General features: G+C 38.2%; 1 protein-coding gene across 37 annotated transcripts in view; it reads left to right on the top strand.

Moving 5' to 3' along the window:
• The window catches only part of ABI2 (abl interactor 2), a 118,012-nt gene that overhangs the window by 74,700 nt on the left and 27,855 nt on the right, over positions 1 to 15,457 (top strand). For 8 of the 37 annotated variants that reach the window (XM_039470245.2, XM_039470254.2, XM_039470241.2 and 5 more), the window contains 4 exons: positions 282 to 428; positions 1,251 to 1,375; positions 2,687 to 2,869; positions 8,492 to 8,650. In XM_039470245.2, coding sequence (XP_039326179.1) covers positions 282 to 428; positions 1,251 to 1,375; positions 2,687 to 2,869; positions 8,492 to 8,650 — 614 coding nt within the window. Of the gene's footprint in view, positions 1 to 281; positions 429 to 1,250; positions 1,376 to 2,686; positions 2,870 to 8,491; positions 8,651 to 13,511; positions 13,631 to 15,457 lie in introns of all 37 variants that reach the window. The other 29 variants (XM_039470263.2, XM_039470258.2, XM_039470250.2 and 26 more) reach the window with 8 other exon arrangements.

Below are 15,457 nucleotides of genomic sequence, written 5' to 3'. Positions count from 1 at the left end.
TTGGCTTAAGTGGTAGAGAACCTTTGTGCTCTTTGAGAATAAATGAACAAAATTGCGTTAGCACCGGGAAATGAGGTTGTAGACTGAAAAATAACAATATTCGCCAAAACCCTATTGGTGGAAAAGTGATACATTAGGAAAGACTGAAATTGGTAGCTGGGTTATGTTAAAACACATTTCCTATCTCTGATTACAAATTGTATCTCACTGCTGGCAACTCTTTGAATTTATTGTGCCGAAACTTGCTTAATCATACAATACATACGCTCTTCTTTTTGTAGGCGGCACTCCCCCTATCGCACACTGGAGCCAGTGCGTCCTCCAGTGGTACCAAATGATTACGTACCTAGCCCAACCCGTAATATGGCTCCCTCGCAGCAGAGCCCTGTGAGGACAGCTTCTGTGAATCAAAGAAATCGAACTTACAGGTATTTTCTCTACCTCAGTGCAAAATGTGATGGTCATAGTACCATAATCTGTTCAGATTACTTCAGTTAAATCTCTCATTTTCCAAACACTAAGTTCTTTTCCTCACTCTACTCTCCCAAATCTCATCTGATTCCACCTCTCTCTCCTCATGTTCTGATGCAACTGAGCAGTCAGGAAGTTGATAAAGAACAGACATCTCGAAGTGCAGACTTCTCTCCAAGTGTTAAGAGTTCCGTTGATCTGGAAAAAAAAAAGTGGACCAAATGTGGGAAATGTCAGGTTGTTTTTTGGTGGAACTTTACAGATGAAAAACTATACATACTAAAACATTAATATGGAATAGTACATCAAAGTATGATTATGAATTAAAATTACTCAAATTTGTTTAGGAAAATGTTTTTATTATAAAACATATAAAAGAAGTTTCTTCAGATACGCATTAAACTGGAATATAAAAAAGCAGTATTTATTGTTTTAATGTGTTAAACCTCAACATTTATCACTTATATTTATGGATAATTTTTTCAAGATGTGGTCAAAACAAGCCTATTGAACTTAGTTTTTTCCTCAATTTTATTAAGAAATATATATGTGTATATTTGTGTATATATATATATATATATATATATATATATATAGTATATATGTATGTATATATTTAACCTGTCACTGACTTGAAGCTCATGGAAATTTTTATTTGAAGTGGAATGCTTTTGAATTACCTTTATTGTAGCAACATTCATCTCAGAAAATGTTGGGAAGTGCTGATGATCTCTTACTTTTTATAAATGCTCATGTTTTGGTGGCTCTTATTTCTTTAGCAGCAGTGGGAGTAGTGGAGGGAGCCACCCAAGTAGTCGGAGCAGCAGTCGAGAGAACAGTGGAAGTGGGAGTGTGGGGGTTCCTATTGCTGTTCCTACTCCATCTCCTCCCAGTGTCTTTCCAGGTAAAACATTCATGGTGCCTCATTTTCACTTTACTTTTCTGAACTTTATTCAATTTTTGATTTAATTATTGTGGGCTTTCTTCATAATCAGGATTTTTTTTTTTTAGGAATCGTAAATGTCGGGAAGTCTTTGTTATTTGTATGCAGGTGATTTGTGTTTGTTCACTTTGCACTTTTTAATGCATTTGGTGATATGGCTCAGTTGCTGCCTTGAGGTTTCAGATCACACTTTGGTGTGAGTTACATGTTTAATTCCAGCTACTGTTATGACAGTGCAGTCTTTGGACACTGTGGTGACTCTGTGAGAATCATATTAATAACAAAAGATTGGGCAAATATAAAAATTAGTTTTGACAGTTAAATTTAGTGATGTATTGGAATTTAGTAGTCTCTGAAAATGCTACCCTCTTTTCTCTGAAACCGAAAAATCTGCTTATTCGATTTGAGGAGATACACACTTAAAACTTAGTTTTAAAAACATGACACAAAAGACATTAATAGAATGTTACATGCTTAATTTACTGATAATAACAAGTAGATAATACCCTTTAAAAATCATACAAAGATTTGTGTTTTTAATTCTTTTTTTTTTTTTTTTTTTTTTTTTTGAGACGGAGTCTGGCTCTGTCACCATGAGACAGAGCTGGAGTGCAGTGGCGTGATCTTGACTCACTGCAATCTCTGAGTCCTGGGTTCAAGCAATTCTCCTGCATCAGCCTCCGAGTAGCTGGGGCTATAGGCATGTACCACCACACCCAACTAAGTTTTGTATTTTTAGTGGAGATAGGGTTTCACCATATTGGCCAGGATGATCTCATCTCTTGACCTGGTGATTCCCCTATCTCGGCCTCCCAAAGTGCCGAGATTACAGGCGTGAGCCACTGCACCCAATTAAATTCATTTTTTTACCCGATATCTAGAATATGTCTGTTTTCTGATTTGTGTAATTCAAAATGGAAAACTGTTGTTTTTTAGTGTATTAAGTTAATTTTGTATACTAGTTACAGAATGTTATACTAAAAATAACAATACAAAGGGAACACCTTTCTTTCAGAGTCGTGCTTTCAAATAAAAAGAAATGCTTGTTTTTAATGAATTGAAAAAATCTGTACATTACCCTGAGCATTTTGAATTATTTGCTGCTTACATAGTAATCCTTGAACATAGGTTTTATTCTTTTTTTTTTAAACTCTATTCTTTTGGTTAGTGTTAAACACTGAATATCTAACATTAAATACTCTAATATCTTTTCTAATCCTGCCTCATGTGATTGCCTGATTAATGCTGCCTGTTACTCCTCTTTCCCCTCAGCCCCTGCTGGCTCTGCTGGCACTCCTCCCCTTCCTGCTACTTCTGCATCTGCCCCTGCCCCTCTTGTTCCTGCTACTGTCCCTTCCGCCACTGCCCCAGACGCTGCTGCTGGGGGTGCCCAGACCCTGGCTGATGGCTTCACTTCTCCAACTCCCTCTGTTGTTTCTTCCACTCCCCCTACAGGTAAGTATTTTCTTGTTCACTGGCAGGCAGATCCAGTCATCTGGCTATTCTATTACTTCCACCTCTGATTTTTGTTTGTGTTTGGTTTGGTTGTGCTTTCTATTAATAAAAAACATAAGAATAATGTACTAACTAGAAAGTATCCTGTGACCAAAGATAAGAATTTCCTGAGAAAATCGAGGTAAGATTTCCCATACATTTTTCCAACAGGGTAGTATAAATGCATGTTTTTTCTTGCTTGAATTTCATTTATTAGAGATTTTAAAATTTAATATGGAGCTACCTTCTCTACAGTTTTCGGAAATTGTCATTAGAAGTATTTTTATTACAGGTTAAGTGATTAACAAAAGTCTTTTACAATAATTCTAAGGTTTATTTTATAGGAACTATTTGATACAACAAGTGGAAAGCCTCTGTAAGCCTTTGTAAAGCCTATGTGTTTTCCCTTTGCCTTAGGGCCATGAGTGGAAAGCCATAAAGCCTGTGTGTTTTCCCTTTGCCTTAGGGCCATGAGTGGAAAGCCATGAGTAGGAATAAGAGGATGAAGCAGGAGGTGCTACATACACACTTTTAAACAACCAGATTTCATTATTGCAAGAACAGCTCCAAGGAGGATGGTGTTCAACCATGAGAAACCGCCCCTGTGATCCATTCATCTCTCACCAGGCCCCACCTCCAACATTGGGGATTACAGTTTGACATGAGATTTGGGCAGGGACGTAGATTCAAAGCATATCAATCTTCTTTGTGTTCCACTTGCCAATAAAAACTTCATAGCGTTTATTTTCAACTTTGCTGTTATACATGTTAAACATATATAAGATGTTTACATGTTTTAAAAGATGCTTTTAGCCAAAATGGATTTTGCGTGGTATCTTATGGGATTCCTTCTGTATTAAAGAAAAACTTTCTACAGTGGATAAATGTAAATATGGGGCTGTTTTTTGATCTGGATGCAGCTGTTAGGCCAGACTAACTAGTTAAATATAGGAATCTCATTATGGTCCTGCTTTGATAAGGTATCAGAAACGACAAATCACCCCTAACAGAGAGTTTACATTTTAGTAATCAAATATTAATTGAATAACAAGTGCCTGGCTCAGTGTTCACTAAGTAAACATTTGGTATGGGAGAGGATAATTAACTGTGGTTTTTAAAACAAAAAGAAAGGTAAATGCCTTGTTAATAATTTTTATCAGTATAATCTCCTTTATACATTATCGGAGTCACCAAGCAATTTTTTTCTTTTTATTAAGGTATAACATATGTACAGTAATATTCACCCATTATGCCATACATATTTGTGAGTTTTGGCAAAGGTATACTGTCATGTACCACAGTCATGATATAGAACAGTCCTATCATCATGAAAATTTCCTCCATGCCTCCTTTATATTCAGTCCTTCCCTTCCACTCCCAGCTCCTGGTAAGCCGTAGATGTGCTTTTTGTCTCTAAAGCTGTGCCTTTTTATGAATAACACAAAAATGGAAGCATATGATACGTAGAATTTTTGGTCTGTTCTTTTGGTCAGATGCATTTTAGAGTTACCCATGTTGTTGCATGTTTAAGTATTAAGGATGTCCCACAGTTTGTTTATCCCTGGACATTTAGATTTTTCCAGTTTTTAGTGCTTATGAATAAAGTTGCCATAAACATGTACATACAGGTTTTATTTTGTGTACATATAGGTTTTTTTTTTTTTTTTTTTTTGAGATGGAGTCTTGCCCTGTCACCAGGCTGGAGTGCATTGGCGTAATCTCGGCTCACTGCAGCCTCTGCCTCCCAGGTTCAAGTGATTTTCTTACCTCAGCTTCCTGAGTAGCTGGGACAGGTGTGTGCCACCACGTCCAGCTAATTTTTGTATTTTTAGTAGGGACGGGGTTTCACCATGTTGGCCAGGATGGTCTCAATCTCTTGACCTCATGATCTGCCCTCCTTTGCTTCCCAAAGTGCTGGGATTACAGGCATGAGCCACCGCACCTGGCCTGTTTGCTTATTTATTTATTATTATTATTTTTGATGTGGGAGAGGGGTAGAGTTTCTCTCTTGGCATCCAGACAGGAGTGCAATGGTGCGATCTTGGCTCACTACAACCTCTGCTTCCCAGGTTCAAGTAGCTGGTATTACAGGGACCCACAACCATACCCGGCTAAGTTTTGTATTTTTAGTAGAGATGGGGTTTCGCCATGTTGGTCAGGTTGGTCTCAAACTACTGACCTCAGGTGATCCACCTGCCTTGGCCTCCCAAAGTGCTGGGATTACAGGCATAAGCCACTGGACCCAGCCTGTTCACTTTTTTCTTGATGTTATTTTTCAGATAGCATAAATTCTTCATTTTGATTAAGTGTTATTTTCAATTTTAATGAATTGTGCTTTGGTGGTGTATGTAAGATCTCTATCTGAAGTCATATTTTGTTCTGTGTTTTCTTCTAGAAGTTTTTAGTTTTAGATTTTATCGTTAGGTTTATGATAATTAGATTTATAGTTTTTAAAACCCCAAATGGTAAATCTCTCATTACCAGTGTGTCAATAGTGTCTTTTTAAGGTAATGTCTTTGAATCACTGCAAAGTTACAACATAGGAGATTTTATTTTGGTGGTGGTGGTTTTTTGAGATGGAGTCTCACTCTGTCACCAGGCTTGAGTGCAGTGGCTCAGTCTCGGCTCACTGCAACCTCTGACTCCCAGGTTCAAGTGATTCTCCTGCCCCAGCCTCCTGAGTAGCTGGGACTACAGGTGCATGTCACCACACCCAGCTAATTTTTGTATTTTTAGTAGAGACGGGGTTTCACCATGTTGGCCAGGATGGTCTCAATCTCTTGACCTCATGACCTGCCCTCCTTTGCTTCCCAAAGTGCTGGGATTACAGACTGAGCCACCGCACCCTGCCCGTGTGAGGTTTTAGACTGGATCTAACTATATAAAATTCATAATGATGTTAATTGTTAGATGTTTTTAACTTGTGATCTAAGTTTGTATTACTTTGTTGTATAATTACTGAAATGCTAATAATTGTATTCAGTGGTTCAAATAATTATATATGCCTTTTAAATCATAGTTTATACGTTTTCATTTTTACCGTGGTTACAGAGGCTTCTCAATTGATCGTGGATTCTGTTTAAGTGCTTGAGTGCTTAAGATTTTATGTAACACCATTGAATTGTAGGTTTTTGATACACATGTAGGATGATTAAGTGTTATAACCAGCCTTGAGTGCCCTTAAAACAGGTGTCCCCAAACTTTTTACACAGGGGACCAGTTCACTGTCCCTCAGACCATTGGAGGGTCGCCGCATACTCTGCTCCTCTCACTGACCACCAATGAAAGAGGTGCCCCTTCCTGAAGTGCGTCGGGGGGCCGGATAAATGGCCTCAGGGTGCCGCATATGGCCCTCGGGCCGTAGTTTGGGAATGCCTGCCTTAAAATCTTTATATGGCTCCATATGAATCTAAGCTTGATAAACTTATGGAGTAATTTTAGTCATGTCAAACCATTTTATAATCATAAACAAGATAAAAATTTTCAAAGTGTTTTTTTCCTCTAATACTTTTAATTAAAATTACCAGGAAGAGAGTCTCATATTAAAGTAGAACAAAGACGGTAAGACTCAACTAAAATATGAAGCCTGGAAGAGGATATGACTGCATTGTTTGATCATGAAGATTTGAACAAATCAAACAAGTGTTCATCAAAGTCTATATTACATAAGTCTTATCTCACTGTGTTTCAAGTAGTTTATTTTAGAATTTAAAATATTTCAGGGTAACCTCAGGCACAGATGGGTAGATGAGTGTGCCAGGTATCATCTGTTCCCCCAGTGCCACCTCCTCTACTCTACTCTCTTCTCCAGTAGGATGACCTCTATGAAATGCTTCAGTGGATTCTTTTGCACTCTGGCTTCCTGTTGGGTTTAGCAAAAGTGTTTTTTTTCTTTTTCACTTCTCTCCTCCCTTTCTCTTTCCCCTTTCCTTTTCCTTCCTCTGTCCTCTTTCCCTCTTCCACCCTCTTCTTCTCCTCCTCCTCCTCTAGTTTCCCCTCCCTTTTTCCCTTTCTTCTCCACCTACTTATTTCTCCCCCTCCTCTTCCCTCTTGCCCTTCCCTTCTCCCTTGTCTGCTGGTGTGCTTTCTCCTGGGTGCTATAGTACTCTGTCTGTAAGGAAAAAGTTCCCAGCCGGATGTAAATGAGAGTTAAGGTAAAGTTTAGGAAGTGGATTATTAGGAAATTGATGGATTATGGAATCGTGTCTCCAATTGACATTAGCTGTGGAAGAACTCTCACAAGAGCAAAATATAGTGAAATTGATGATAACTATGTATGAACTTAGGGATGATATTAAAAATGAGATATATTTTGACCCTCTTTTTATATCTTAGTTATTTTCATGATTGTAAATTGTTTTAGATTTTAATAGTAAGATATAATGTAGCTTTTGTGGTAGATTTTTTGATTAAATGAAAGAAATGTTTGATTTGGAATTACATCATTTAACCTTTTGTTGAAGTAGCTTATTTTCCTTTAAAGAAACTTTTTTTGCTACGTTATATTATTATTTATTATTTTGAAATAAGACTATGTGTCAGACATTTTTTCTTTTGTTTTCTGAAATGTCAGTCTCGTTGACTTTAGTGTTCAGTGTTTAGTGGCTATATTTTGGGGGTGGGGTAGATAAATTTTAATTAACTGTGATGATTTTGAAACTCCATGAGATTTTTAATTTAATGAAATAATGTTAATTAGCAAACTGTTATTTATGTATTTTTAGACGGAGTCTCACTCTGTCACCCAGGCTGGAGTGCAGTGGCACAATCTCTGCTCACTGTAACCTCCGCCTCCTAGGTTCAAGGAATTCTCATGCCTCAAACTCCCAAGTAGCTGGAATTACAGGTGCATGCCACCATGCCTGGATAATTTTTTGCATTTTTAGTTGAGAAGGGGTCTCACCATTTTGGCCTGGTCTCAACTCCTGACCTCAAGTGATCTGCCTACCTTGACCTCCCCAAATGCTAGGATTACAGGCATTAACCACTGCACCCAGCCCTAATTCGTAAACTATTTAAACATAGCTTTCTAAACTTAATCATATTTTAATTTGCTTTTCTGCTTTCCTACTCTCATATAATACCAGTGAACAATAACTCACCTTGCATTATGTGTTTCAGACTCCAGTTAAACTGGCTGTTATTTTTAATTATCAAGATTTAGGCATTGGGCTAGGGGTGGTGGCTCACACCTGTAATCCCAGCACTTTGGGAGGCTGAGGTAGGTGGATCACCTAAGGTCAGGAATTTGAGACCAGTCTGGCCAACATGGTGAAACCCAGTTTCTACTAAAATAGTACAAAAAAAAAAAAAACAAAAAACTGGCTGGGTGTGGTGGTGGGCATGTGTAATCCCAGCTACTTGGGAGGCTGAGGTAGGAGAATTGCTTGAACCCAGGAGGTGGAGCTTTCAGTGAGCCGTGTTTGTGACATTGCACTCCAGCCTGGACAAGAAGAGCGAGATTCCGTCTCAAAATGAAAATAAAAATAAAAAAAATAAAGATTTAGGCATTGTACATAAAATATTTAATTATCTGAGATAATTTTATTTTAATGGCAGATTTATGTTCTATCTCTTTTTCAGGTCATCCTGTACAGTTTTACAGCATGAATAGGCCTGCCTCTCGTCATACTCCCCCAACAATAGGGGGCTCCCTGCCCTATAGACGTCCTCCTTCCATTACTTCACAAACAAGCCTTCAGAATCAGATGAATGGAGGACCTTTTTATAGCCAGAATCCAGGTTAGATTTTTTTTTTTTTTTTTTGCATTCTGCAGAATATATCTAATTTAAAACCTTCAACTATAAAAAAATCCTTAATTACAAACAAATACTGCATGGTGGGTGGTTAGTACCATTTGTTGAATGAATGGGAGAATGAATAAATTGTAGGTTGCTAATATTGTATCTTTCAATTCTGTAAAAAGAAATCAGTACATGATTTCCTTGTAAAGTCACAGAACTTAATTTTTCTGAGCAGTTTTTTTTTTGATATTTTAGTGGTTATTTGCTTTTTAAAATAACATAGTGAATGATATTTCCTTTTTTAATCAGACATCCTTGCTGTATAAATAACAAACAGTGAAAGTTGAGTGCACGTGAACAGAATTTAGAAGTGGCAAAGGAAAATAGAAGCTTTTTTGTGAAAAGCTACTTTTTGCTAGGCAATTATACTAGCTTATTCAATTCTCATACCAAACCACTGTGGAAAAACTGGGAGTTGGGTAAATTGAATCAGATCTAATAATTACACTAGATAATCAGTTGTATCATGCATACAGAATGGTTAATCTGGAATAAATTTAATGCTGTACATAATTATTATTTACTTCCCAGAGAGGGCAAGAACAGATATTAGACACCATGACTATCGTGGACATGGTATGTCAACTTACTGCGTTTTTCTGTATTTTTGCCAAGAAGCCAGTAAGCCTATGTGTGAACACCTCTGATACTGGGTTCAGCTCATTCCATCTTTGATAAGCCTTGAATTTTATGGAGCTGCAGTTTCTCTCTGTGGCTACAACCTGTAGTGATATTCTTTGAATGAGTCTTGCAGAAGAAATTCAATTCTCCTACATAAACACTTAATTTAAATAATGTTTTAATATCTAATTTGATTCTTAGAATCATGTACAAAATAAGATTGGTGTATATCTTATAGGTGAGGAAAATGAGGCTGAAGTGATGGTCAAGTTAGGATTTGAACTTATATTTTCTGACTCTTAAGTTCCATGTTCTTTCTGTTTTTTTTATTTTGTTTTTTGAGACTTAGTCTCACTCTGTTGCCCAGGCTGGAATGCAGTGGTGCGATCTTGGCTTACTGCATCCTGCATCTCTTGGGTTCAAGTGATTTTCCTGCCTCAGCCTCCCGAGTAGCTGGGATTACAGGCATGTGCCACATTGTCTGGCTCATTTTTGTATTTTTAGTAGAGATGGGGTTTCACCACATTGGTCGGGTTGATCTTGAACTCCTGATCTCGTAATCCACCCACCTTGGCCTCCCAAAGTGCTGGGATTACACATGTGTGCCACTGTGCCTGGCCTTTTTTTTTTTTTTTTTTTTAATGGAGTCTGGCTTTGTTGCCCAGCCTAGCAGTGGCACAATCTTGGCTTACTGCACCCTCCGCTTCCTGGTTCAAGTGATTCTCCTGCCTCTGCCTCCCAAGTAGCTGAGATTACAGGTACCCACCACCACTCCTGGCTATTTTTTTTTTTGCTTTTTGAGGCAGAGTCTTGCTCTGTCACCCAGACTGGAGTGCAGTAGTGTGATCTCGACTCACTGCAACCTCCACCTCCCGGGTTCAAATGGTTCTCCATCCTTAGCCTCCCAAGTAGCAGGGATTACAGGCACCTGCCACCACGCCCAGCTACTTTTTGTACTTTTAGAAGAGACAGGGTTTCACCATCTTGGCCAGACTGGTCTTGAACTTCTGACTTCGAGTTATCCACCCACCTTGGCCTTCCCAAAGTGCTGGGATTACAGGCATGAGCCACTGCACCCTGCCTATACTGGAATTTTCATGCTTTGTTCGCATATGCTCCAAAATAGTCCTATGAGAACTCTGTAGGTAGAATTTATTTGAAGGCTGTTTAAGCACGTATTTAAATATATTTTAAAACATGTATTTCAGTAGTTTTTTTGTAAATCTGATTTTCACATGCTTGAAAAGTCAGTGTTATAGTAAAAATATCCCCACTTTGTGGAATGATTTTAATGAAAGTATTTTTCTCACTCATGGAAATAAGGTGAATTGGGATTGTTAGGCTTTCTGCGTAATGTGTGAGGCAGTGTAGTTGCGCTTTTTTTGTTTTTCTGCACTCTGCTCTATTAAGTTCTGCTTTGCATCTCCAGGGATTTGGTAACTGTTTAAAGCAGGTGACCACAGCATTGTTAGTTGGTTAATCAGAGTACTTTTTCCAAACTGAATTTTTTTTAACTAAACCATTTTCTTGGAAAGGCTCTTTTTGCAAGACTTAATGCTTTGTAAATCAGTGTTCTAAGGCTGTTAGTTGCATTTTAAAAAATATTCATTAGAATATTATTTATGAGCCAAGTACTGTGGCAGGTGCCTGCAGTCCCAGCTACTCAAGAGGCTGAGACAGGATCACTTGAGCCTACGAGGTGGAAGTTTCAGTGAGCTGAGTTTGTGCCACTCTACTTCAGCCTGGGCAAGAGAGTGAGACTCTGTCTCAAAAAAGAAAAATTATGTAAGTCTCCTGTATTACTCCCACAGGCCCTGGGATTGTCCCTGTTTTTTTTCCCATATTTCCAATGAGAATATTTGTTGTGCTTTCTCAAGTAGCTAATTCTCTGATTTAACAAAAAAAAAAAAAGAAAAAAACAAAAGTGTTTTATGAGCTTTTTTGTGTGTGTGTGATTGGCATCTTGCCATGGTTGCATGCTTCTGAAGAAGTGAGCTGACAATCTGGGAAGGGATTCATGTGAATATAAATTCAGTGGGGTTCTGTAAGGTGTAAATCTAGCAGTGTTGATACTATATTTGTTAACGTACAATTTGATCTGAGTTTGAAAAGGGGCAATTATAACAGAAGTTAAAATATCAAACACCCAGTGTCTAGTGCTAAGTCTTAGGAGCACAATAATCATTTTTCAATGAGATTATTTCAGAATCAAGTTATTGAAAGAACCCTTTGATCAGGGCATAACTGAAATCTCTTTGGTTCTCATTGTTTCTTAATCTAATCCAGTCAATGAAATAGGAATACCAATTTATCATTCATCTTGCCAGTAGAAAGGGGGGTCATAGAAACACATAGGGCTGAGTTAACAGTCTTTAAATGTAAATAAGAAGCACCTTGGTGGTCAAGAATATATGTATATCTGCATGTAATTATTTATACATATACTTACATAAACCTTGTTTGTTATGGAATCAATAATGTAGCATGTAAGTATTGAAGCCTTTAGTAGAAAGTAGCCTGTATTTTACTGCTCATATTTTCTTAAAAGCTTTTGAAAAAATCTGGTTCATAAAGTGAATATTGGTTCCAAGAGATGTATCTGTATATAGCTCTGTGAGATATAGCAGTTTCTGAATGGGTATACCATTTCACAAAGAGAAAATGTCAGGCTTAATAACTCCTGAATAGTATTAAAAGCCACTAAAAAAATAGAAAACAATGTTGGGATGGTGCTATTGCAAAATAAATGCCATATCATGTATTCTCTAAATGATTAGTGAAGTTATAGCATCACCATAAATGTCCAAAATGTCCAGAAGATACTGATGTGATGGGGCTTTAGCAAAGCATAAATAAGGAGCAGGAGCAGGAAGCTTCCCCCCCCCACCACCGGCGTGGAGCAATCTCCGTTCACTGCAACCTCAACCTCCTGGGTTCAGGTGATTCTCCTGCCTCAGCCTCCCGAGTAGCTGGGACTACAGACCACACCTGGCTCATTTTTTTTATTTTAAAGAGACAGGGTTTCACCAGATTGTCCAGGCTGGTCTCCAACTCCTGACCTCAAGTCATCCACCTGCCTCGGCCTCCCAAGGTGCTGGGATTACAGGTGTGAGCCATGACGTCCAGCCTAAATTCACTTTTACATACCTCTTGTTCTAAGTTGGTGTTCATGTTTATAAAATACTACTTGCATGGGCTATATACTTACATGGGCTATATAAACTTCAATGGGCTATATAACATGTATATGCCCTCTAAACGTGATGTTCAGTAATGGCTTTAGAAGTAGTATTTAGAGTTCTTATTTTGCCTAATATTCTGAGAGTATTTATAAAGCTGTAAAAATAAGATATAAAAGATTAATTTTATTTTTCCAACCTTTTTGAATTAGGCATTTAAAATACAAGCTTCAGTAATGCTTCAAAGGTCTTAATAAATAACCAGGAAGATTATACTTGGAAAGTCTGTATATTTCATCAGCATAGACTCATTTAAGTTTGGTTTGCTTGGAAAGCCGTTTACTGTTTGTATCTAAATGTTGCTTTGTGCACACAGCTGTAATTCTCATAGCTGTTCTACTTACAATCTCTCTATAAGTTCCAGTCACTTGGTGAGCCTGTCTTTATATTAACTTCATTCTTGTATATTGTGAAAATTATAGGGCTGGGCGTGGTGACTTATGCCTCTAATCCCAGCACTTTGGGAGGCCAAGGTGGGCGGATCACGAGATCAAGAGATTGAGACCAGCCTGGCTAACATATTGAAACCCCGTCTCTACTACAAATACAAAAATTAGCGGGGCGTGGTGGCAGGTGCCTGTAATCCTAGCTACTCAGGAGGCTGAGGCAAGAGAATCACTTGAATGTGGAAGTTGGAGCCGAGATCGTGCCACTGTACTCCAGCCTGGCAACAGAGCAAGACCCTGACTAAAAAAAAGAAATGAGAAAAAAATAATAAAAGAAGGCAAATTATGTAACAGAATCTAAGTTTAGACACTTTTTGGTGGTGATTGGGAAAGGGTCTTGTCTTATGAGGAATCATTTTAGCTAAATGGAATGAAAACAAGTTTATTTCCTGCTCTTGGCTATTCACAAAATGACTAGGATTAGAAGTGAATTTTGCAACAGTTCTTTGCTCAAAATTCTGCTTTAATTCTCTTAGAATGGTTTGTTTTCAGCTCGTCTTCAAGAAAGACAGTATATTCTGGCTGACAGACATTATAGTCAGATGAACTCTTACACGGTCCAAAAAAAAAATGTTGTGGTATCTAAATTAATTTGGACCACGTTGTTAAAGGTTTTCCCGGGAGAAAAGTAGAATTTGGGATGACCTTTGTAACCCCAGATGGAACTAAATTTTTGACCATGCCTTAGACTAGCTTTGAAAAAATCTAACTTGTTACCAAGTCATTCTTTTAAGGAAGAACTGGGATTTATCTTTCCCTGGCTGCTGCTGGTGGATGTCTTTTTTTTTTTTTTTTTTTTTTGAGATAGAGTTTGCTCTTGTTGCCCAGGCTAGAGTCCAATGGCGTGATCTCAGCTCACTGCAACCCCTGCTTCCCGGGTTCAAGCGATTATCCTGCCTCAGGCTCCTGAGTAGCTGAGATTACAGGCGCCACCATGCCCAGCTAGTTATTTTATTTTTAGTAGAAACAGGGTTTCACCATGTTGGTCAGGCTGGTCTTGAACTCCTGACCTCAGATGATCCGCCTGCCTCGGCCTCCCAAAGTGCTGGGATTATAGGCATGAGCCACTGTGCCTGGCTGCCAATGGACTTCTTAAAACCACTATGGCTTGATTTTTCACTTTCAGAAGTGGAAAAGAAACAAGCATATTCATCTTAAAAACAAACAAAAAAACCCCCCTCAATCTACCTACAAAAAGACTGCTGTAGGTTAAGCACCTGATCATTCTTTTTTAGCGGAGTACCTAAAGGTCATTTTTTAAATATTTTGTAGAGAAACAGTGACTGAAGTGGGAAATTTCCCACTTCTGTGTTAGGCAGAAGGTTAGGATATATGCCAAGTGAACAGGAGCATTTCATCTTTGATGTGAACATGTGCCTTGTCTCTACTCTTCTGGTGCCAGTTGCTGTCTGCTCCTGTTTCTCAGTTTTATCTTTCTTGTCTGTGCTACCTTCTTTTTTCATTGTCTTCTGCTTACCTTTGGAAACAGGGTATTATAAACATTAACAGTTGTTCTGAGCCTCTGAGTGGGAAGCAAACACACAAGTCAAGGATTTACTGCCAGGAATTTTGACTTTAGGAAAAAACCTAACCAAAGGTGTCTTTTAAAGAAAGGTACCAATTTCTAAGGTTATACTCCTGTTCTTTGCATCTAGATACTCAATATTATCTGCTTAACTCTTGTCTGTGCATTTATATGTTCTCCCTGCATCTATCCATAGCGTCAATTCTAGATATTTTGCATAATCTCAACCCAAATGTATCATATCAGTATCTCTCCCTGACTTACTTGTTTACCAGCCCATTTCTTTCCCAGTACTACCTACCAGGCTTAATGTAGTTAATGGCATCTCCATCTTCGTAGTTATGAAGGGTAAAACTCTAAGAATGACCTTCAGCTGTTGTTGCTCTCCTTGATGTGCTCGCCAAGTCATTAGTTGCCAAGTACTCTCTTCCCACATTTTAGAGTTCCCTCCTTTTCTTTTCTGGAAACTGCCTTGATTTATTATGTGCCAGGAACTGGGTTAGGCTTTCCACAGCCACTGTGTTTTGTTTGTTTGTTTTTTTAATCTTTGCAGCCACTGTTTGAAGTAGGTTGCATTAACTTGTTTTCATATCACAGTTATGGAATAGGCCTGAAGAAGTTAATTGACTAGCTATCCAAACAGCCGGAAAATGATAGATCAGAGATTTGAGGTTGGGTGACTTTAAAGTCCAACCTCTTTTCCACTAAGCACTCTTTTACCAGACATGTAAGAGCCTTCCCTATTTCATATCCTCCATTGATATTTCTGGGTGTTTTGCTGTCTCTTCGGGTATCTTTTCCTAGCCATATGGAAACATTCCTGGTCCTGTGAACTGGTTATGCTGTTTTATGCCTCTGAGTCTTTGCCCTCACTTGATTCTCTCAACTTCATTATCTTTCTCAACCCCTGTCA

Source organism: Saimiri boliviensis, chromosome 5, assembly GCF_048565385.1.
Source record: "Saimiri boliviensis isolate mSaiBol1 chromosome 5, mSaiBol1.pri, whole genome shotgun sequence".
Classification (NCBI taxonomy): domain Eukaryota; kingdom Metazoa; phylum Chordata; class Mammalia; order Primates; family Cebidae; genus Saimiri; species Saimiri boliviensis.
The sequence above is the reverse complement of the archived record's forward strand: the minus strand, read 5'-3'. Positions and strand labels throughout refer to the sequence as shown.